Source organism: Phyllopteryx taeniolatus, chromosome 8 (genome assembly GCF_024500385.1).
Source record: "Phyllopteryx taeniolatus isolate TA_2022b chromosome 8, UOR_Ptae_1.2, whole genome shotgun sequence".
NCBI lineage: Eukaryota > Metazoa > Chordata > Actinopteri > Syngnathiformes > Syngnathidae > Phyllopteryx > Phyllopteryx taeniolatus.
The window spans coordinates 16,804,571-16,829,157 of NC_084509.1; the positions used below are offsets into that span (position 1 = coordinate 16,804,571).

General features: G+C 41.4%; 1 protein-coding gene across 1 annotated transcript in view; it reads left to right on the forward strand.

The window, feature by feature from the left end:
- ppp1r13l (protein phosphatase 1, regulatory subunit 13 like) overlaps positions 1 to 24,587 on the forward strand; it is a 38,336-nt gene that overhangs the window by 4,367 nt on the left and 9,382 nt on the right. Inside the window, exons 2-8 of the mRNA XM_061781896.1 lie at positions 12,888 to 12,950; positions 13,047 to 13,168; positions 13,796 to 14,282; positions 16,515 to 16,607; positions 16,704 to 16,792; positions 22,831 to 23,191; positions 23,341 to 23,792. Coding sequence (XP_061637880.1) covers positions 12,914 to 12,950; positions 13,047 to 13,168; positions 13,796 to 14,282; positions 16,515 to 16,607; positions 16,704 to 16,792; positions 22,831 to 23,191; positions 23,341 to 23,792 — 1,641 coding nt within the window. The 5' untranslated portion in view covers positions 12,888 to 12,913. The remainder of the gene's footprint in view (positions 1 to 12,887; positions 12,951 to 13,046; positions 13,169 to 13,795; positions 14,283 to 16,514; positions 16,608 to 16,703; positions 16,793 to 22,830; positions 23,192 to 23,340; positions 23,793 to 24,587) is intronic.

Below are 24,587 nucleotides of genomic sequence, written 5' to 3' on the forward strand. Positions count from 1 at the left end.
AGTATGCACATTTAGATACAGGTATGTTAGATTAAAAAACAAAATAATCCTGCCCGAATTTTGTGTTTCAATTTTGGGCTCAGATAAAAAATACAAAAGGGAAGAACGGGTGACAGGATTGAATTTGATTTTACCTTAACACTATGAGAAGCAGCTAAATTCTAATATTAGTTATACGAATTTGTATTTATTCAAAAGAGTCCTTATTTGTAGCGTTTGTCTTTGTCTTGGCTGCACTTCGTCCAATTCATGCATGTGGATGTTAGAATTTTTTTGTCCAATCAGACTTCAGTCCCGATGTGTTGCTCTAATCTGCCCAGGGCCCTCAGAATCATTAGTAAATGGTGATGAAACTATCTTGGGAATGGGACTGTTTCTTCAACCAATCAGATTTCACATTTTTTCCTCACAGGGGCAAAGCACTCTGTCCTCTGACTGGTTGGTCAGACAGCGTAAGCCAAGTTCAACTAACAAAACACGTCTGTAGTGATCTGCACACATTAATAAGTTAAATACTCAGCATCTCTGGGTGTATGATGTGTTATAGTTTTTTGTTGTTGTTTTTGTCATGTTATTAGATAAATATCAATCAAATAAAATTATCACCAGCCATACAGTATCAAGGACAAACATGAAAATAGTTATAATAATCGGCTTCACGCATTATGCCTGACACAAATATATGATTTTACTGCTGTTTGTCTATCTGATCGCATTGTTTTAAACTCATTCATGTCCACATGGAACACCACATGTGGACAAGTAGACCTGGGGCCAATCACTTCAACAGGACCATTAATTTCATTCTTGTTGCAATCATTTGCAGTGATATACAAAGAACGGTGTCTCGGTTGATTGATTGTGACCACTAACATGGTAACTTATCTTTACTAACGCTCCAAATGTGCAACCAAACTTTCAGCTCATGCAAACCTTACCAGCTAAAAAAGCGTTTACCTGTGTTTCATATTTAGCCCAATATTGAGACAGGCCATTTTTTGTGTTAGATTTAAAAACAAATAACCAAATAATCAGTCATTTTTTCAGTTTTTAAAATTTTCAGTTGTCAACTGAAAATGGAAAGAATGTACGATACACCGATTGAGAAAGACCATTGTCTGTTGCCGAGCCTGTTTTCTTTGCCTCTGACAAATAGAATGCGTGCTCACTCGCTTGGTGCATTTTTTTATGAGGTAATGTCGAGTTTCTCTGTGGCTCACGAGGGGGGAGTTGTTGTGAGGAACTCGGGCGTAACTCTGACTGAGTCATTCATCCTAGGTTACTTGTCAGTTATCTCAATATGTGGGAATTAAGGATCTCCTCCTGAGAGTCACGGGATTTCTCGTTTTTGCACGATGATTACACAACCTACTCACCTACAGGACTGGATAGACAGATTTATCAATACATTTACCAAGCTTCAAATGATTTAGTGGAAGTCTTGCAGGATTTGTGAAGGAGTTATGTTTTAGCAGCGGTCTCATGCGATTCAGGGGAGTCATTTGAGTTTTTTGTGTAAGTCTCGCGTGATTCTCATTTGATTTATAAGGAATCTTGCAGGAAATGTTGAAGTCGGATCGAACTGGATCTAAAATCTCAGATTTTACTACTATTATACAAGCAGTCCATTCCATGGTCCCACCGACCACTTCTATCCAGCAGCAACCAAGTGATCACAACAACAGGTTACTAAGGTTCTAACATAGTAACAAGAAGTAAGAGTGAATATTGGTACGCAAACGCTGGATAAACACATACCAAATGGCAAAATAATGGCATATATTCTTCAAAGTGTGGAAAAACAGGATGTTAAAAATATTCTATCCTGACTACTTTTACTTTCTTTGTTATTGCAAGTGTGTAGCTCATTGCGTGCACCATACTACCCCTCAGAGGTCAAGACACGCACAGCAGGGACAGCAAATAAAACTATACCCAAGATGTATTGCCACCGAACTCGTGGAGAAACCAAATGCTGTTCTCACCGTATACTGACAATAAAAAATAACTGAATTGAACTTGAATTATTTTGCACTTTAAAAGTATAATTTGTATTTATTGAGGTTAGTTCTAATTGTTTTCTAATTTATTTTTTATTTAATCTATTGAAATGTAGAATATGTTTGTTTAATTCAAGCAGTGGTTATGTTGCAATTTAAATATATATTTTTCTTATTGTTTTTATTCGTTATTTTTCAGGATTTTCTAATTTTTATTTATTTTATTCAAATGTAGTACATTCCTATGTTTAAAGTTACTTTATGTAACCCATTGGTTAATAATAAATGAGTACATTTTTCTCGTACCTACTGTTGCTGATTAATGTTCTCTGAGTAATATCACTTGATCAAGCCTTTTTTTAACATTTCATACTACAAAATAAGTAAAGTAGGTATGATTATTGCTTATATCGGATCGAACCAATACCGGTATTGGCCGAAACCCAAGGCTGCAATATTGGTATCGGATCAGAAGTGAAAAAGTTGGATTGGGACATCCCTAGAATTTAGTGGAATTCTCATAGAAGTCTCAAATGATTTAGCGGAACTCTCCCGAGATTTAAGGCATTCATTCATTCATTCATTTTCCATACTGCCTATCCTCACTAGGGTCGCAGTCTCGTGGAATTTGGGAGAATCTTGAGTCATATGTCCATATGTCCTGCATGATTTAAATGAAGTCTTGTTGGATTTAGCGGAAATCTCGCAGGATTTGCAAAAGTCTCCAGTAAAAGTCTTATGGAATTTAGCCAAAGTCTTGTATGATTTGTTAATGTCTGACGTGATTTTATTGAACTTGTGTAAGATTTAGCAGAAATCTTGCTCTTTTCAGAAGTCTTATGTGATTTAGCGGAAATCTTACATGATTTAAAGGGAGTCTTGTGAGTTATCAGACGTCTCGTGTGATTGTGTACGTGTCTCATTATTTGTGGATGTCTCTCAAGATTCTTGGTCGTTTCACAGGATTTTGTGGAAATCACGTGATCGAGTGGAAGTCTCACAAGACTTACAAGTCTAATGGGATTTGCTAAGGTCTCGCAGGATTAGTGGAGGTCTTTCATGATTTCGTCTTGAGTGACATCACATATGTGGAGTTTTGCATAATTTAGTGGAAGTCTTGCAGAATTTAATCAAAGCCTATACTTGATTTGGCAGGTCTCAAATTATTTAGCCAAAATCACATGTGATTTAGTGGAAGTCTCATGTGATTTAGTGGAAAATTCTTGTGGGATTTTCTGAAGTCTTCCAGGATATAGAGGAGCTCTTGCATGATTTAGCGGTGTTCTTGTGTGACATAACATTTGGTGACGGATAGTGAAAGTCGTGTGTAATTTAAGTTTTGTGTGATTTTTATTTTATTTTTTTCCAAGTGATTTCCAATCGTGATTTAGTGGATGTCTCGCATCCATCCATTCTCAATACCACTTATCCTGTTTCGGGTCGCGGGGTGCTGGATCCTATCTCAGCTGACTTCGCGAGAAAGGCGGACTACACCCTGAACTGGTTGGCAGTCAGTCGCAGGGCGCATATAGACACGGACAACCAATCCGGACAATCTTGTGGGATTTTGAGGAAGTCTTATTGGAATCAGGGCAAGTCTTGCAGGATTTGCAGAAGTCCTGTTTTAATCCGGTAGCAGTCTGATGGGTTTTTGTCTCTGAGATTTGTGGGGTTTGTGTAATTTGCGGACGTCTGGCAGCATTTGTAGGAGTTGCGGAGGTTTCATATGATTTAATGCACATCTTGCATGATTTGTGAAAGTCTTATATGATTTATGGCAAGTCTCCTGGGATTAATGACAGTCTCACAGAGTTGTGATTTAATGGAAGTCTCATGTGATTTGCTAAAGTCTCGTCACGTGTTATTTAGTGGCGGACTGGTGGGTGTGGTTAAGTATCATGTTTTCAGCAAAAGTCTTATCAGGAGTCTTGCACGATTTGTTTAAATCTTGTGTTCTTTGTTAGTCTTGCGTTATTTAGCGGTAGTCTCATGGGTTTCCAGGAAATCTTGCTGGATTTTGTGGAAGGTTCACATAGAATTTACCAGCAACTGCCTTTTGAGTAAATAAATACAAATAAATCCTTACATCCCAGCCAAGTTATGAGGCATAAGGAATTAAATTGTGGAAGCACTGATAGGATTGAAACAGGAGATGTAGGAAATCAATGGAAGATTTGAATGCAAGTATACTACTATAGGACAGTCAGAGCAGTCACTGTAAAAGACACACCCTGGTGTTCTGCTAAACTAAAAATTACTGTATTGTCCTTAACACATCTACAGTCAGTGTTTTCCATTTTTGCATGTCAAGGTGAAACAAATAACAGCTTTTTGTTTCAATGGCGGAACCAGTTGCTGTATAAATGCTGGGAAGAGGAAGACCAATCTGTTTTTGCACAAGTTCCCTAGAGAAATGGTCCAAAGTGAATCAGTGGTACAACAAACTGGATAAAGAGTAACACATTTTAGTGTTACTGTGGAAATGGGTGGTGCTCTGAAGCAATAGTGAACTGTTTGTGTCATCAAAGTTAAGCCCAATTAAGCTCAAAAGTAATCAGTCGATTCATATTTAATTGGTCAGGTTTACATGAACCGGAAATTTGGTAATGAGCATTAATAAAGATACGTACATGCAAACGTGTTTGAAGCATTATTGTAACAGTGGACCCTCCCATTCCAGTAAGTCCAAATGACATGTGGACAGAGAACAAACGGTTGTTTTAGACAAACAGAAGTTCAGTAATCGTTCCAGTAAACATGGAGGGGTGAACGGATGGAGTAGGGGTGATGGGCCAGGAAGCGGTGGGGCTGGACGGGGATGTGACCGCTGTGTAATCTGGCTCTGTGTAGCACACTGCTCTTGACAAAGATAAGATTGTCTGTGTGGAATTGAATGTCTGCAGCGGAATGCGACTGTGAGTCTTGCACAGCCGAGCTTATCGATACTCTCTTATGAACCTGTTCTCCTCTTGAGGGCCTGGCTAATGTCCATCTAAATGTCTTTGCCAATGTCACTCATTGCAACATTTGTCCGTTTGCCAGGAAGTATGCACACTTACGCACAATGTGATCTATAATTGGGAACACTTGACAAAGTCAAAGTTTAGTGTTAAAGAAGTCTATCTTTGGAAATCATGGCAATAGTAAGAAAGATCAGATATTTGGATCCCGATTTTACAAGAAAAAGTAAAAACATTTATGCCAAATTCCAACTATTATTAGAATAATGTCATAACTTAACCAGTTTTGTTGTTGTTTTTTTTACAATATAACTTTAAAATATTAATGGAACTTTATGGGAAAAAAGTTGCAATTTTGTAATAAAAATAAAAATATGAGAACAATTTAAAAAATACTGAGTTAAAAGGTGGTATTTTACAGTAATAACATCATTTTAGGAGATTTTTGTTTTTACGGGAAAAAAGTCAAAATACTATGAGAAAAAACCTTGTAATTTCACAAGAAATAAGTAGTTTTATTGTAAAATGTTATAATTTTATGACAAGAAAAACCAAATAATTCAAGAATAACTATTTTATGAGAATATCATCGCAAATTTACAAGAAGTTGCCATTTTACGAAAAAGTGAAAATATGACAATAATTGAAAATTTCATGAGTAAACGGTCAAATTTTACAATAATTTCATGAGAAAAAAGTTTTAATTTTACAATAACATCATAATTGGCGGCACGGTGACCGACTGGTTAGCACATCTGCCTCACAGTTCTGAGGACCCGGGTTCAAATCCGGCCTCGCCTATGTGGAGTTTGCATGTTCTACCCGTGCCTACTTGAGTTTTCTCTGGGTACTCCGGTTTCCTCCCACTTCCCAAAAACATGCAAGCTAGGTTAATTGAAGACTCTAAATTGTCTGTAGGTGTGAATGTGAGTGCGAATGGTTGTTTGTTTATATGTGCCTTGCGATTGGCTGGTGACCAGTTCAGGGTGTACCCCTCCTCTCGCCCGAAGATAGCTGGGATAGGCTCCAGCACGCCCGCGACCCTAGTGAGGAGAAGCCGTGTGGAAAATGAGTGAATGAATGAACATCATAATTTTTCAAGAAAAAAGCAAAGATGAACAAACTGCCTCCAAAGTTTTTGTCTGACGAAATTATGGCGAGCAAAAAATGACTTTATTCCTTGTACTGGAAAAGTTACTTTTATATAGTATCCATGTGATTGATACTCTCCAAGCAAAGCACAACAAACGTCTTCCCTTCATCTCGTCCAAAGTAAACGTCCTTCTTTTAGACCAGTGGCCAGTCAGCGTCCACCATGTTGGCTACCGAAGCCGGCGGAGAAAAAAAAACAAATGTGAACATAAGTGACTTTTAATAACACGGCCACGTTACAGTGGCCTTTGGAAAGCGGTGAGCCCGGTGCATTTTGGGTGTTTTGGACGTTTTGAGGACATGGAAGTAGGACGGCCCTTTTCTCGTCCTCAATGGTGGATTTTATTTATTTATTTATTTTAGTTTTTTAAAGACATTCAGTTCCAGGATGCAGATTCTGCGGTATTTTGTGAAAACTTTCCCCCGATTGGAAATACTGTGTTATTTATTTATTTTTAGTCATAATCTTATGAGAATAATGTCATAATTTTACAAGAAAAAAATATTTAACATGAAGAGAGTAAAAATATGAGAATAATTTAATAATTTTACTCATAATTTCACAGGTAAATTTATGAGAAAAAAGTTATACATTTATGAGAAGAAAGTCAAAATATGAGACTATAGCCATAATTTTATGGGAAAAAGTTGTAATTTCAGGACTATAACGTATTTTTACAAGAAAAAAAAAGTAATTTTACATGAAAAAGTAAAAATGTTATGAGAATCACATCATAATTTCATGAGAAAAAAGTTTGAATTTAACAAGAATGGCATAAATTTACTTTATTGATCCCCAGAGTGGAAATTATGGAGTTACAGCAGTAAAAAAAAAAAAAAAAAGAAAATAGAATAAAAACAAAGTAGTAATTTACAATAATCATCATTTCATGAGGAAAAAGGTAGGAATTTTACGAGAACATCATAATTTGAGAAAAAGGTTGTATTTTTACAACAGTCATAATGTTTTGAAAATAACATCATACAATTATAACTTTTTGTAAAATGATGTTATTCTTGTTTTGACTTTATTTTTCTCGTAAATTAAGACGTTACCTTCATAATATTTAGACTTTCTTCACATAAAATTACCTTTACTATGAATAACTTTTTCTCTCATAAAATGGTTGTTCTCTTAATATTTTAAATGTATTCTTGTAAAATTACAACTTTTCTATCCCAAAACTGTGACATTATTCTCATAATAGTTCGACTTTGTTGTCGAAAAACTACAACTTGTGAATTTATAACATTATTCTCAAAATAGTTTGTAATCGTGGCGGCACGGTGGACGACTGGTTAGAGCGTCAGCCTCACAGTTCTGAGGTGCGGGGTTCAATCCCCGTCCCCGCCTGTGTGGAGTTTGCATGTTCTCCCCGTGCCTGCGTGGGTTTTCTCCGGGCACTCCGGTTTCCTCCCACATCCCAAAAACATGGATTAATTGGAGACTCTAAATTGCCCGTAGGCATGACTGTGAGTGCGAATGGTTGTTTGTTTGTATGTGCCCTGCGATTGGCTGGCGACAAGTTCAGGGTGTACCCCGCCTCCTGCCCGATGACAGCTGGGATAGGCTCCAGCACGCCCGCGACCCTAGTGAGGAGAAGCGGCTCAGAAAATGGTATATGATATATACCATTATGATATATGCTAATTATTAAAATATATATTTTTTTCAACTAATGAGGGAATACAGATATTTACAACATACTGAAAAGTAACGGAATTAATATTTATTTGCATAATTTCTCTGCATATTTTTTTCAAAAATACCATTTTGCCATTCAACTTTGCAGCACAGCTCCACTGAACATGAAAATAAACACAATTAATTGTAAAATATTATAGTTTAGTTTGATAGTATACTAACTCACTATTGTGCATACCATAGAGTCTAAAAAGTGGCTTCCTGGTACAATCACGAGGTGAAGCATTAGGAGGACGGAGCACCTGATGAGGCCTCTTGGAATTTGGTAGGCGCGTCTGTCTGACAGTGACACAATGGTTAAGTCAAACTCCAACACCTGGAAGGAAAAGGCTGAGTAAGCCAACAGCAAAGGCGACCGGAGGGGCCTCCAGAGGCCAACGCGAGTGAGTCACGGTGCCATGGTTACACAAGCACAAACGCAGACGTCAGCTCAGTTCAGTGGTGCGAAGTGACAAAGTACTTTAATAGTTTATTACTGTAGCTGTCAGGTACAGTGGTACTTTTATTTACGACTTTAATTTGTTCCATGACCCTGCTTGGAACTCAATTTGCTCGTTTTTTAAAACAACTATCTCCATTAATGCGTTCCAGAAAACAGCCCCCAAAATTTGTTTTTATAAGGATAAAATAGTATTCTGTAGTATTGCACTCTGTAAAAACATATGATAATAAAAATAATTAATAAGATAGAATGGAACAAATTCACCAGTTTTTGGACCATTTTTTTCTCAACTCTGAGCTCAATTTATGTATAGAGCACTGGAAAAAACAACTGCAGCTGAAACAAAGTGATATACATAAATAAAATCAAACATCAAACATAAATGATAAAAAATAAATCATGCAGAAATAAAATGTTCCTTTTTTATTACAAAATGATATTTAAAAACATATATCAAGCCAGTGACACCAAGAAACTCCTGCATCGCCTCCACTGTATCTTGAGACCAAACCGTCACAGTTCTCATTGGTGGCCTCAAGGTATGTCAAGTTGTGGTCAGATTCCCCAGCGGAGGGAGACAAGAAGAATGGTATACACATTTGTTTCCCTTTCACTTTTCACTGAACTCACTCGTCACTATTTTTTCACCACACTTTTCATGTTTTTCTATGGTTTCATGCTTTAATTCAACGGATACCATTCACTTCTTCTCAGCACTCACTTTCTTTGGACCCATGGTTAGAAAAAAAGACATTTGGCAAAATACCTACACAAATAAATAAGCACAAAACACAACACTTAACTATACTTTTCACTGCGAGGTAACCAACGTGAAATGATGGTGGACGGATGTTGTGACGTTTGCTGCTGTGTCAGTGTGTAAGTCAAAACGGATATTGTGTAAAACCGAAAAAATTGTAAACTGTAAAAATTAATTTTTTTATTTTGTACTTACAAATGTAAATTTCTGAGTCAGTACTTTTGAACCTTTTCTTAAGGAACGGAATCCTTCGAATTGTATCAGTCTTTTTTACACGTATCTGTACTTCTACTTACAGTGGGTACGGAAAGTATTCAGACCCCCATAAATTTTTCACTTTGTTATATTGCAGCCATTTGCTAAAGTCATTTAAGTTAATTTTTTCCTCAATAATGTACACACAGCAGCCCATATTGACAGAAAAAAAAATGGAACTGTTGAAATTTTTGCAGATTTATTAAAAAAAGAAAAACTGAAATATCACAAAGCCATAAGTATTCAGACCCTTTGCTGTGACACTCATATTTAACTTGGGTGCTGTCCATTTCTTCTGATCATCCTTCATTGGAGTCCAGCTGTGTTTAATTATACTGATTGGACTTGATTAGGAAAGCCACACACCTGTCTATATAAGACCTTACAGCTCACAGTGCATGTCAGAGCAAATGAGAATCATGAGGTCAAAGGAACTGCCTGAAGAGCTCAGAGACAGAAGTGTGGCAAGGCACAGATCTGGCCAAGGTTACAAAAAACATATATGCTGCACTTAAAGTTCCTAAGAGCACAGTGGCCTCCATAATCCTTAAATGGAAGACGTTTGGCACAACCAAAACCCTTACTAGAGCTGGCCGTCCGGCCAAACTGAGCAGTCGGGGGGTGGGGGGGTGGGGGGGGGAGCCTTCGTGAGAGAGGTAAAGAAGAACCCAAAGATCACTGTGGCTGAGCTCCAGAGATGCAGTTGGGAGATGGGAGAAAGTTCTAGAAAGACAACCATCACTGCAGCCCTCCACCAGTCGGGGATTTATGGCAGAGTGCAAGATGGAAGCCTCTCCTCAGTGCAAGACACGTGAAAGCCTGCATGGAGTTTGCTAAAAAAACACCTGAAGGACTCCAATATGGTGAGAAATAAGACTCTCTGGTCTGATGAGACCAAGACAGAACTTTTTGGCCTTAATTCTAAGCGGTATGTGTGGAGAAAACCAGGCACTGCTCATCACCTGTCCAATACAGTCCCAACAGTGAAGCATGGTGGTGGCAGCATCATGCTGTGGGTTTGTTCTTTAGCTGCAGGGACGGGATGACTGATTGCAATCGAAGGAAAGATGAATGTGGCCAAGTACAGGGATATCCTGGACGAAAACCTTCTCCAGAGTGCTCAGCACTCAGACTGGGCCGAAGGTTCACCTTCCAACAAGACAATGACCCCTAAGCACATTGCTAAAATAACAAAGGAGTGGCTTCAGAACAACTCCGTGACTGTTCTTGAATGGCCCAGCCAAAGCCCTGACTTAAACCCAATTGAGCATCTCTGGAGAGACCTGAAAATGGCTGCCCACCAACATTCACCATCACCAACCTGACAGAACTGGAGAGGATCTGAAAGGAGGAATGGCAGAGGATCCCCAAATCCAGGTGTGAAAAACGTGTTGCATCATTCCCAAAAAGACTCATGGCTGTATTAGCTCAAAAGGGTGCTTCTACTAAATACTAAGCAAAGACCCCTAAGCACATTGCTAAATTAACAAAGGAGTGGCTTCAGAACAACTCCGTGATTGTTCTTGAATGGCCCAGCCAAAGCCCTGACTTAAACCCAATTGAGCATCTCTGGAGAGACCTGAAAATGGCTGCCCACCAACGTTCACCATCCAACCTGACAGAACTGGAGAGGATCTGCAACGAGGAATGGCAGAGGAGCCCCAAATCCAGGTGTGAAAAACTTCCCTAAGACTCATGGCTGTATTAGCTCAAAAGGGTGCTTCTCCTAAATACTGAGCAAAGGGTCTGAATACTTATGGCTGTGTGATATTTCAGTTTTTCTTTTTTAATAAATCTGCAAAAATTTCAACAATTCATTTTTTTTCTGTCAATATGGGGTGCTGTGTGTACGTGAAATAGGAAAAAATAAACTTAAATGATTTTAGCAAATGGCTGCAATATAACAAAGAGTGAAAACTTTAAGAGCGTCTGAATACTTTCCGTACCCACTGTAAGTAGAGTGTGAATACCTTTGGCTTCCATTTAGACTCACGCAAAAAGGGTGTGAAGGTTGTGTGGTTGCAAATTTACCTCTCAGGGAGGATTTGATGGTTCTACATAACTTGACAGTTGAGCAAGACTTCTTAACAAAGTTCCAGTTGAACATTTTCCCACAGGAAATAATGTCAAGGGAAATGTTTTCAAGATCAAACTGGTGGCATCGTTAAACCTTTATTGAGTGTAGGCCACCTTTTAAGTCACATTTTATGTCTAAAAATAAGTTAACAAATATTAATGGCAACATGTAAAAATCATCAGTCGTGAATCACAATGCGTGAGTCATTTTTACATTCTTTAATATAATACAAGTGTAAAAAGAAATTTCATTTTAAGTTTAAAAGTAGATGATCCACTGTCACTAGTAAAATCATAAAGTCATACAAAACATTGTCTTAAATGACAGTGACTCATTTTTGACACTCTCCATTGTCATACAAGTGTGAAAGGTTCAGTGTTATTCCCAGTTGCACATTTTGCCGCAGGGAATAATGGAAATGAACATGATCTATTCCTGGGTGAAACTGACACCATCATGCAACTTTTACTGTATTAGGCCATGTTTATAGACACATTTGACTTCAAGGTCCCATATTCTGACTATTTAGACCTCTGTCAAGCGACTCTAACATGGACTTAGTATAAAAGTGTAAATTTCATTTAAAAAAAACCTTGGTTTTCTCATACGAGTGTCCAGAAAAGGTACCTCTGACAGCTACTTCTGTGTGGCCCAGTATCGTATCCGCTTTGTCCATATTTTGGCTAAGACCGCCCCCTTTCATCTGATTGGTTGCCTCTGTGTAGAAGACCCACTTGTGAGAACACACGTTTGTTTTGTTGACAGCGCTGGCTGGGGAACGGAGAGGGAGACAGAGATCTTCGCTAGTGACCTAGATAAGCTCGAGTAATACAAATCACCTGATTTCAGGCCTTTCGGCAGAAAAATGTCTGGTACTCAGGAATGCGTGGACGATTTTATGTTTCGCATGTTTACTAAGGCACCATAGAGACTATTACATCCCAAATCTGTCTGAAGTCTGGAACATGCTATTTTTGGTAAAGTAATTTTTTATTTTTTTTTGTCAAGCCGTTCACCTTTGGCAACATATTTCGAACTAGGAAGCACACTAATTCCCCATGGCTCATGAATGTGACTCGCCTATGATGAGTACTGTACGTTAACAATGTCACCATGACCAAGCACACCAGTGTAGTAAGTTTGGATAAAATGTAAAACTTTCAAAGTCTTTCAAGCTTTTTTAAAATATTTATTTACAATAGCTTTGTCCTGTACTAGACGTTTTAAACCATGAAAAAAAACAACCTCCAAAACAATAATTTTGTACTGTACAGTAATATGGGGTGCACATGGCCTCCCCCCCCAAAAAAGCTTTATTAATGTAACGAACGACCCCCTCCCCTACCCCCTGTTCTATCAAGGGCCACTATATTTAGACTTCTCATAAATTATAATCACAGACATGCTAACCATTAGTCCACCGTGTTGCCCAGTACAAAACATACCTCAAAATCTCTCGTTTCTTTTAAAAATCAGAAAATGCAAAAAATAAAATCTATCAAAAGTCAAAAAAGGGTTTGTTGTTCTGTTTTCAAGGAACTAACAATCGCTGCCTGACAGCCATGACTTCTCAGAGTACCTATGGCAGCACCATCCTGTGTGAGTCTCCCCTCCCACCCAATCTTCATTTAATCACCCTGCATGATCATGTTAGCACTGTACTAAATGTCTGCTTTGTGGTCTGGGGCTCCCTAGTCCAGACCATGAACGATGACCTGAAGGCATCACTGGCCAGCGCGGACGAGCTAGCCAAGGAGTTTAACTCCATGCTGAGTGAGTCCTCCTCCGGACCCACAGGCACACAGCATGCATCTCAGGTACACACGCACACACACGCGCACACAAAACAAACACAACAACCACAGACACCAAGCGATTGAGCACTGCACATCTACCATCGCGCAGCAATGGAAAAACTGCTTTTGGTTTTGAGGCTCCACTTACTGTAGAGTAAACTGAACTGTATTATATTTTATTGAACCGCAAAAATGTGGAACGATTGTCAAAGTGGAAGCGGATGGCCACAAGAAGAGGAAACGGACGAGAAAAAAGGAGACTGCTGTTGGCAATGACGGATTGCCCCATGCTAAATACCTGGACATTTTTGGTAAAGGCTCATGTGCATTTTTGATTGCGTTACATCTGCGATGATGCAAAGCTGTCACAGGCAATTACAATTTTTAAATTGCAGCTAAATTAGGGGCTGACGATCGGCCACTCATGAAAACTAGTGGCAGAACCCCGCACACTGTGCGGGAGTTCAGTCCGATTCGGCCACGTTGCTCGGTGTGCGGCGGCCCTAGGATTGTGGTGCAATTGGCAACAGGTGTAAAATGAACAGAGTGCAGGAGACTAACCATGGGCTCTGAACCCCATGCTGCTTCACCAAGCCTAAAGACTGTGCATGCATTTGCGTGTGTGTCCATGTGTGTCTGCGTGTGCAGGTTCCCCAGCACAACATCTCTCTACCGCCCAGCATGCTAAGGGGATCGAGCAGCTGGAGTAATCTCAGCTCTACGTCAATGCCATACCCTCCCAGCGCATCGACCCTCCACCCGATGGACTCCATGGTCACTATGATCAAGAGCGCACCAACCTCCCCGGTGCCTTCCATCAGTCCGCTTTCCTCGCCCAAGATCAGCCGGGCCACCTCGCCTCTCCCCCGTGTTGCTCCTGATGGGTACTCGTACCGCCAGCTGAGCCCCAAGCATTCGCCTCACAGTCCGAGGCGAAGCTACGACCAGAGCTACGTGGAGAGGAGCCCGTCCCCCGGCCGCACCGCTACATCGCACCTACCTCTGCCCTCGCCCAACCGGCTCAGCCCCTTCGAGGGTAGCAGGTCGCCTCAGCCCGACCGAGGCCAGTCACCTTTGGCTTTTCATCATCCTGTAGCTGAAACGATTCCCTGGAATTTTACTTTCAGGCAACCTGGTGAGTGCCCCTTCATTCTCCTAGATCACTGATTCCCAATGTGCCACGAGAGATCACCAGCTGTGCTGTCTGAAATTATCTTTTTTTTTTCATTTCATTTTCACGAAAAGGATTATCCGTTTATGGCAAATAAGATAATTCATCTATCTACACCAGTGACGTATAATAGTGTACATATAGTGTATGCCGCGGCACGGTGGACGACTGGTTAGAGCGTCAGCCTCACAGTTCTGAGGACCCGGGTTCAATCCCCAGCCCCGCCTGTGTGGAGTTTGCATGTTCTCCCCGTGCCTGCCCGGGTTTTCTCCCACATCCCAAAAACATGCATGAATTGGAGACTCTAAATTGCCCGTAGGTGTGAATGTGAGTGCGAATGGTTGTTTGTTTGTATGTGCCCTGCGATTGGCTGGCAACCAGTTCAGGGTGTACCCCGCCTCCTGCCCGATGATAGCTGGGATAGGCTCCAGCGCGCCCGCGACCCTAGTGAGGAGAAGCGGCTCAGAAAATGGATGGATGGATAGTGTACGCCATGCCACTCGGCCCTGGCTCTAAAAAAATATTAGAAAATTTTGATACGTACAGTATTTTCTATATATTTTATCCTTGCAATTTTGGTGTGTCTTCAAATATGGTTACAATGTGTAAAAAAAGTGTTTTCATAAATTTAAATGTGTTTAAAGCATGTGAGTGGGGTAAAACTACAACAAATAGTTTTTTTCATATCGTCTCTCTCTATCGCAGATTTTCACCTATTGAGGGTGGCTCTGGAACATTACCCGTGATACATGTGGGTTAACTGTATTTTATTTTAACCACGTATAATTTGTATTGTCGATAAAACGGCTACAAATGGCTTTCCCTTCACTGAATTTGAGTCAATAAAACAACCTCAGCCACTATGTGAGGAAATGCTGTAGCGTAATTTGAATGCCTCTGTTGCGGTAAAGCGGTATCTATCTATCAAAAATTGTGCAACGTAAACGTACCGATTTATGTTGGCTGTGATGTAACAACATTGTAAGAACTTTTGCGTTGCTTAAGAGGGTGAAGTTGCTGCTGGATCGGTGTGTGAGTTGCTGTGGAAAGGTGGATATTGAAAATATGAGTAGTCCAACAGGTTTGACAATGGTGATAAAAATCACGTGCGTATCAAAGGAGGCCATCCTGTATTTAAGGAATCACAGTGGGCACAGTATGCAAATACAATGAAATTGCTTCATTACTATTATTATACTTAGTCCAAATAATTTGCCATTTTGACAATCTCTGGATTTATTTATTTAATTCAACCTGTTACACTTGGCAACATGAAATTTGTTAAGCATGTCTGTTATAATTAGACCCACAAACAAGTCTGAAGAAGCCATGCTAGAAAATATATTTTTTTGTTTAAAGTGGCTATTTTAGGGTCATTTCGTCAATGCCTCCTTCAAACAAATTTTAGCCGGTTTTCCCTTAGTAGCATGAAATTTGGTAGGCATGTCTATCATGAATAGACGTACACAAAAGTCTCAATAACCCATGTTTGAAAATATTCAGGAAATAGGCCATTTTGGTTTAAAGCTGCCATTTTAGGGTCTTTTAAGCAATTTTGCCCTCTGTGGCCTTTAAACCTACATTTTTAGCCAGTTTCCCTTAGAAACATTAAATTTAGTAGGCATGTCTATTGTAAGTAGACCCACTAAGTCTCAAGAAACCAGAAAAGATACAGGAAATCAGCTATTTTGGTTTAAAGCGGCCATGCTAGGGTCATATTAGTTAATCCCCCCCATCCCCATAACCTTCAATCACAACATGTCACTTTCCCTTAAGAACAAGAAATTTGGTAATGGCTTATGCTGAGTAGACCAACAAAAAGTCGGAAGAAGCCATGACTGAAAAGAAGTAGATCATTTTGGTTTGAAAAATGATAATTTCTGGGCATCATTCCAAAATGTCTTTGTTGTAGAGATTTCGTTTGATTGCTAACAAATTTGAACCACGTATTCAAGACAAATGGACAGTGAAAAATTGCCAGATGTTTGGGTTTTGGTCATTCGGTGTGTGCAGCACATTGCGGCAAAGTTTGATGACTTACCATAAAACGTGAAACTCGATTAACTAAACCTCATAATTAAAGCGTTTAATCCCTGTCCAGCGCACCTCACAACTTTCAGGCTTGGGGGTGGGAGGACCCATTCGCCGCTGCTCTTAGCTAATCCTTTTTTTCCCCTGTTTTGTGACTTCTCTCAGATGAAGGTGTACAGAGGCAAAAGAGTCATGGCAAGTGGAACGAGACGGATCTAGACATGTCCTTCGAAAGCAAGCCTCACCACACCTATGACAGTTAGTCGTCTATTTTCATTTTTTTTTTGTGCTGAAGTAGACAAACGAACCAAAAAAAATTTAATCAAAAGGGCCTTTTGTGTTGTTCTGTTCCAGAGAGCGAGTGGATCAGAGCATCTGTGCCTAACAGCAACTGGAGAGAGTCCAACCTGGATGGGCCTCCTCTGGCCCCTAGCCCCAAAAAGGTGCGTGCTGCACATAACTATGGAGTAATAGTCACATTTTGTGCAAGTCTCAAGTTTGACCCTTCAAATTTCAAGTGAGACCCAAGTTACTGTGGCAAAAATCAAGAGCCAATTGGAGACCCAACAAAATTTCAAGCAAATCGAGTCAAGTCATACAGTCTTGCTCACTCACATGTATACAGTAAACCCCCACTATATTGTGGTTCACGCTTCGCGGTCCCGCTATTTCGTGTTTTTTATTTTTTTAAATTATTATTGCGCAATACCCCTCAAAATGTATTACCCCCCCCCCCCCCCCCCCTTTTCAACCAGTAAATGCATTTGACCGTACAAGTAGTGTCTCTGGAATGCAAACACCTTATTTTTTATACAGTACGTGTTACTTATTTTGATATTTTCACCATTTTTGTATCCATTGCTCATTGCAGCTTTGCAGAAGCATTTCTTAGTCTTGTTTCGTCTGCTAACGTTTTGTTCAGAAGAACGAATCTTTTTAGTGAACGAACTGAACTGAATCGCCGTGAGGCAAGCGAGTCGGCTGGGAGTGGAAACGGAACTGTTGAAGCATTCTGTCACTCACTTCTGAATCTTTGGTGAATGACCAACGAGCAGCCACTGTGCAGGCAGGGCTGGGACTTCATTAAACGTACTGCCATGTGATTTGCGATTCGCCAGCATTGTCACTCACTTCGGCGAATAACCAATGTGCAGCCAGCGTCAGGCAGCACCGTGCAGGCGGGGGAGGGACTTAAGTGAACTGAGTGATTCGTTCAGTGAACTGGTGTACTGAAGAACTGAAGAGGGATTTGTTCAGGGGAGGGACTTAAGTGAACTGAGTGATTCGTTCAGTTAACTGGTGTACTGAAGAACTGAAGAGTGATTTGTTCAGGGGAGGGACTTAAGTGAACTGAGTGATTTGTTCAGTGTACTGGTGTACTGAGGAACTGAAAAACCGAAGACTGATTCGTTCAGCGGAGGGACTTAAGTGAACTGAATGTAATGGAGTAGTGAGGAAATGAAGAGGGATTCGTTTGTTGAACTCATCGTTTGCGATCTGTTAGACACGAGTGATTCGCTTGTTGAACTTCTGTGTTTGTGATCCACTAAGGAGCGATGTACTGGTACGATGAGTGATTTGTTTGCGCAAGGAACGGCGTACAACGCAGTGAATGTACTCGAGTTATTCTAACCACAAGTCCTGGCGTCCTCACGAGGATAGCTTTCACTAGCAGCCGTTCCTTCAAGCTAACTGCTAAGGTTGAGTCAGTCAAGCACATGAAAACTTCCATCCATCCATCCATCCATCCATCCATTTTCTGAGCCGCTTCTCCTCACTAGGGTCGCGGGCGTGCTGGAACCTATCCCAGCTATCATCGGGCAGGAGGCGGGGTACACCCTGAACTGGTTGCCAGCCAATCGCAGGGCACATCGAAACAAACAACCATTCACACTCACAGTCATGCCTACGGGCAATTTAGAGTCTCCAATTAATCCATGTTTTTGGGATGTGGGAGGAAACCGGAGTGCCCGGAGAAAACCCACGCAGGCACGGGGAGAACATGCAAACTCCACACAGGCGGTTGCCGGGGATTGAACCCGGGTCCTCAGAACTGTGAGGCTGACGCTCTAACCAGTCGTCCACTGTGCCCCCCACATGAAAACAAGCACACATGTTTAAAATAAATGTAAATTAATAATAAATGTATAAACGTACACATATCATTCCCTCTGTGTCTCTAATGCAATTATTAAGGCAATTATTCAGCGAGAGCCAAACTGGACGTAAGGGGACGCGGAAGGATGTTTGGTAGCTGAGCTCGCTGCACGCATTTTCACGAGTCACGGCCGAAGCAGGGTTTTCAAGAGCTTGCAGAGAGAGAGAGAGAGAGAGAGAGAGAAAATATGTTACTTTCAAAACGATATGTTAATCTTCAATACTTGGTTGGGAATCCAACCATCCGGACCCGCTCGCTCCAGTCTTCACACAAATTTTAAATAGATCTCTGGAACTGTGCGAAGTACCATCCTTTTTCAATCGGTCCACCATCATTCCAGTCCCCAAGAAACCTACAATCTCGGGTCTAAATGACTACAGGCCTGTCGCCTTGACATCTGTGGTCATGAAGTCCTTTGAACGCCTCGTGCTGGACCTGCTCAAGAGCGTCAAAGGTCCCCTCCTGGATTCCCTGCAGTTTGCCTACCGAGTGAACAGGTAGTCAACATGGGACTGCACTTCATTCTAGAACACCTCGACAGTGCAGGGAGCTACGCGTGGATCCTGTTCATGGAGTTCAGCTCAGCGTTCAACACCATCATCCCTGAACTCCTTTCATCCAGGCTTCTCCAGCTCAGCCTCTCACCTGCCATCTGCCAGTGGATTTACAGCTTCCTGACGGGCAGGACACAGCAGATGAGGCTGTGTGAGACCACCTCATCCGCACGCAGCATCAGCACTGGGGCGCCCCAAGGTTGTGTCCTCTCTCCGCTGCTCATCTCTCTCTACACGAACGACTGCACCTCAACGCACCCGGCTGTCAAACTCCTGAAGTTTCCAGATGACACCACTGTCATCGGCCTCATCAAGAACGGTGATGAGTCTGCATATCGACAGGAAGTGGAGCAGCTGGAGCTGTGGTACGGCCGACAAAACCTGGCGCTGATGTAGAGATGATCGTGGACTTCAGGACCTTCGCCACAGCTGCCCCTCACGCTGTCCAGCTGCCTTGTGTCAACCGTTGAGACCTTCAAGTTGCTGGGAATTACAGACTCTCAGGACCTGAAGCGGGCGATCAACATCAACTCCGTCCTCAAAAAGGCCCAGCAGAGGATGTACTTCCTGCGGCTTCTGAGAAAGCACGGCCTGCCAAAGGAGCTGCTGAGGCAGTTCTACACAGCGGTCATCGAGTCAGTCTTGTGTGCTTCCATCACAGTCTGGTTTGGTGCTGCTACGAAAAAGGACAAACTCCGACTGCAACGGACAATCAAAACTCCTGAAAAGATTGTCGGTGCCCCCCTACCCACCCTTGAGGACTTGCACGCTGCCAGAACTAAGACAAGAGCGTGCGAAATCCTCTCTGACCCTCCACATCCCGGTCACCGGCTCTTCCGGCTCCTTCTCTCACCTAGGCGCTACCGAACAATGCAAACAAGAACTAGCAGACATTCCAACAGCTTCTTCCCTCTTGCAATCAACTTCTTAAACAGCTAACCTACAATTTCATTGCAACGTGCTGCCAATTTTTTTTGTCTTGAGTTTGTGTTTACATTTCTGTCAGGCCAATTATATATTAATCGTACACTCACTGTCGTAGTCTCGCCATGCTGCACTATTTGCATATGTGTTGTTGACCAATACTGGCCACTCATGCCAGAGTAGCATCTGCACCACTTGCACACTGACTGAGGAGTATCTGCTACATTTGCACAATCAACATTGTCCCAGATTATCGCACTACTAGTCACTTTAAACTGCATAAACTCCTTAAAGTCTCGGTGCCCTTTGCACAATGGTCATTGCACCGGACTATTGCTATATTAGTCATTCAAACTGCTCTAAGTGCTAGGGGACTTTTTGCACAATTGTAAAAAATAAAATAAAATTTGTACTGGCATTACCAGATAACTAGCAACCCTTTATTGCTCAGTGACTGTTTTTGTCAATGTCTTTATGTCTCAAAAGTGTTCTCTGTCAATTGACTGTCTGTTGTCGTACTAGAGCGGCTCCAACTACTGGAGACAAATTCCTTGTGTGTTTTTGGACATACTTGGCAAATAAAGATGATTCTGATTCTGAATTAACTAGCATCTTCAGTGTTAAGAATAATGCTGCAGTGCCAAAACATCCACTAGAGGGCTTCAGTCTCACTATAGTATCCCCATATATAATTCTATATCGCAGATTTTACCTATTGTGGGTGTGGTCCGGAACCTAACCCCCGCGATAAATGAGGGACTACTGTGCACGTTAGATACATTGCACTCATAGCTCTGTTTACATTAGTTAGCTATACCGACACAATCACAGTCCCAAACCAGTGTAGTCGATTATTGTCTTCTCAATTAAACACATAACAGACATGAAGTTTAGTTCATGTTTGACCAGCTATTGTTTAGCTAATCTGTTAAATTAATGTTAAATTAATAATCTCTGAACAACAAGAAGCACTCATTGTTGACAAGTGCTTCTTAATGATAATGAAAGCCAACTCATGAAATCCAGCAGAAAATGACTACTAAAATATTGCCTGTAATGTGCGTAAGTCCTCTGACCAGATCCCGCACAAAGACATGTTAATGTGACCTGACTATGCAGTAATGTGCTTTTTTTTTTTTTTTAATAATTTGGGAGCTGAATGTAGATATCAGTTTGATTATTACTTTGTTTCTCTAAATGCATTTACAATAAACATTTTCTGCTAACTACATGCCCTGGATGCTGTGTCCTGCATTATTCTATGTGGTGTCTAATGAATGTTCTGTGCTGACTCTATTTTTACTTTCTGTGTGTATGATCTGAACTCATTGTTTGAACACACTATAGCTGGTTTTGAGGTGATAGTTTGAGTTGTGATAGAAAAGTCAGAGGTTTTATGTATATAGTTAGAAAGTTTGGATTTGTGTTTAGGGTTTTGAGAAAATGGGTAGAGGTTTCAAGAAATAGCAGTTGTGAAAAACTAGAGCACACTCCACCCCACAGGATAGTAGCTCAGGATGATCTCTCAGAGACATCCTATAATCAGGCCTTTGTTGACTTTGACCGCAAGGGAAGTAAAATGCTTGAATTTGGCCCGATTGTTGGTTAGCGTGTACATCGCTTTATAAGTCTGAAAGAAGCCAGAGACATTGTTGCCCATTGTTATACCGGGATAAAACTGATCCATCCCTGCAGGATTGGGTGATACTGTACTGAATCAGTCCACGTTTACTCCCGAAATGAAGCCAGTTATAGTTGCTTTTCATTCAGAAACTGAATCATGGACACACCCATCTTTTAAAAAGAGTTTTCCCATAAAGGTTATGGTGAAATTCTCAATACCACATGTTTCCTGGCGCCACTGGGAGGAAAAGAATCAGGGCGATATAGGCGTGGGATGATAAAATTGGCTTCTTTGAGGCAATCAGGGAGTGTTTTGAGGGCACAGATGGGCAGAAGAAGCTGCCAATTAAAAAAAACAACAACACAGGAGTGAATTGCATTTTGCAAACTACGCAAACAACAATAGCTGGGTTTACATGCAGACGTTTTTGTCATTACGATCAAATTCATTCAGATTTTAGATCTCTGGTCCACTGTTTACATGTGACGTGATCTATTCCAATTGGGTGTATACATGTGCACTACATTTAATTGGAACAGCCGTGTGACATGGACACATTGACATAAACGTCACATAATTTATCAGGATGGAGGTCCGTCAACTGCTTAGCTTGTTTTTACACTTATACTGTGTGTGTGTGTGTGTGTATATATATATATATATATATATATATATATATATATAATATACACTCACACACACACGGTTGATTAAAAACAAGTTACAAGTAGTTAAAAACAAGATCTCTGTTGTATATGAGCTCTGGTTGGAAGCCACCATATTTACCTGCGTGAACCATGTCACCATGCATTTACATCAAGACAGAGCATGCGCAGACAGAGCGCAGCCCAGCACCATTCCAATTACAAAATACAGTGAGATCTCTCACATTAATTTATCTGTTTGCGTGGCCTGGTGGGTGGTGCTGTTTTGGTTAGGAACAGAGGTCCTCTGCAATGAATTCTTCAATGTGTGCATCCATGAATGCAAAATAAATCTGGTGTCATCTGCATACAAGTGGTATGACAAATCTTCAAATGTGCTGATGACATCGCTAAGATGAAAGCATGTGCAAAAAGGATGGGCCCTAAGACTGACCCTAGAGGAACACTGCAGGAAAATGGGACAGACTGACTTATGGGGGCCAACAACCACAGACCAAACAATAGATGGATGAATTACATTAATGATTTTCTACTTTTTTCCCCGTTTCTTTTCCAGAATCATCGAGCTCCTCCTCCTCAGTTCCCCCACGGTTCATTGACCCGGAACACTCGTGTGACAGTACTTCCGGATGTGGCATCGCCAAACCAGTCTCATCAGTACCACCAGCAGCCCATCTCCCGCATTTCAATTCCGCCTCTTGCTACCCAGTCACGCCAACGCAGGCCCATCCCACTTTCCGTCATCATGCGTCTCCAAAACCCCCACTGGGGTGCTATGTCTGCCCGGACCACCCCGGGGGGGCCTCCCGGAGACCAATGGGAGGCCTACCAACCCGCCGCATCCAGGAACTACTTCTTCAACCAGGCCGCCTTGCAGCCGCCGCCTGAGCTGAGACAACCGGCCGTTTACAGCGACGGTAACAAAAAAAACCTTTTCCCAAATAGCGTTATCATTGTAATTATAACAGAGTCCTTGAAACATTTCTCCCCTCTAAGGGGTCCCTCCACCCAAAACGACAAAATACTTCATTCACTCAGTGAGCAAACTGTCTTTCCTCCTCGGCAGCGTTGAACCCTGGTGACATTGACGCCGAGCTGTCCCGACTGGACTTAGTTCACCACCTCCCGATGATCCACGAGGGCGAGCCTCACACCCCTCGGGGGCCTCCTCGACCCCTCAGCCCCACCCGGCTGCAGCCAGTGGTGGCCCCCGAGGCCCACAGCCAGGAGATCCCCGACCTGGAGGAGCTGCTGCGCATCCGCTCAGAGATCCCCCGGCCTTTAAAGAGGCGCGGCTCTGCGGACCAGTCGCAGCCCCTGAAGAAGGCGTCACAGTACGAGCCCAACCAGTACAAGAAGCTCATCAACAAGCTCTTCCAGCGCAAGGAGCAGCAGCACAAGGGCGAGGGCAGAGGCGAGCGGGGCAGCGAGAGCAGCACCTCATCGGAGGGAGAGGACAACTGCGCCGCAACTCCTCCCTCACAGCACCCCCAGCTCACCAAGCCCCAGGAGTACAGAGTAAGAAACCAGAAACCATCTGCACCTCTATTACACCGAATAAACCTCAATTCCAATGAAGTTGGGGTGTTATGTAAACTATAAATTAAAAACAGAATACAGTGATTTGTAAATCCTTTTAAACCTATATTTAATTGAGTACACTACAAAGACAATATATTTAATGTTCAAACTGACGAACGTTGTTGTTTTCTTTTGCAAATAGTCCCTCATTTTGAATTTGATGCCTGTAGCACATTTGCAAAAAAAGCTGGAACAGAGACAACAAAAGACCTGGAAAGTTGAGGAATGCTAAAAAAAAACAAAAAAACACCTGTTTAGAACATTCCAACAGGTTTGCAGGAAATAGGTGAGTGTCATGATTGTGTACAAATATAACAGTTGTTTTCAAGCAAGGTACGAGGGGGTACATTCCGGCCCGCAGGATGAATTTGAAAGTGAAGAAAATACATGACATTGTGGTGGTGGGGATGAAGGACAATTTTGAGAATTATTATGCTCATGTATAAAGTGGAATGGTAATAATTCCTTGGTATTCATAAGTTGATTTAATTTTTAACTCATTCACTGCCTGTGATGGCTTTTGAAGTCAAATATCCATGTTAACTGGGAGGTCTGGCAGTGTATTAAGTACAATACTACATTTTTCAGTTCCAAATACCTGTGACTTAGTTTTGCATATTAGATATAATACATATTAGCATAATTATTATTACTTATTATAACTGGAACTGTGGTACTGCATGCGGAAGTCTGGAGTGGCAGAGAAGTATGTTAGAATAATACAGGACATGT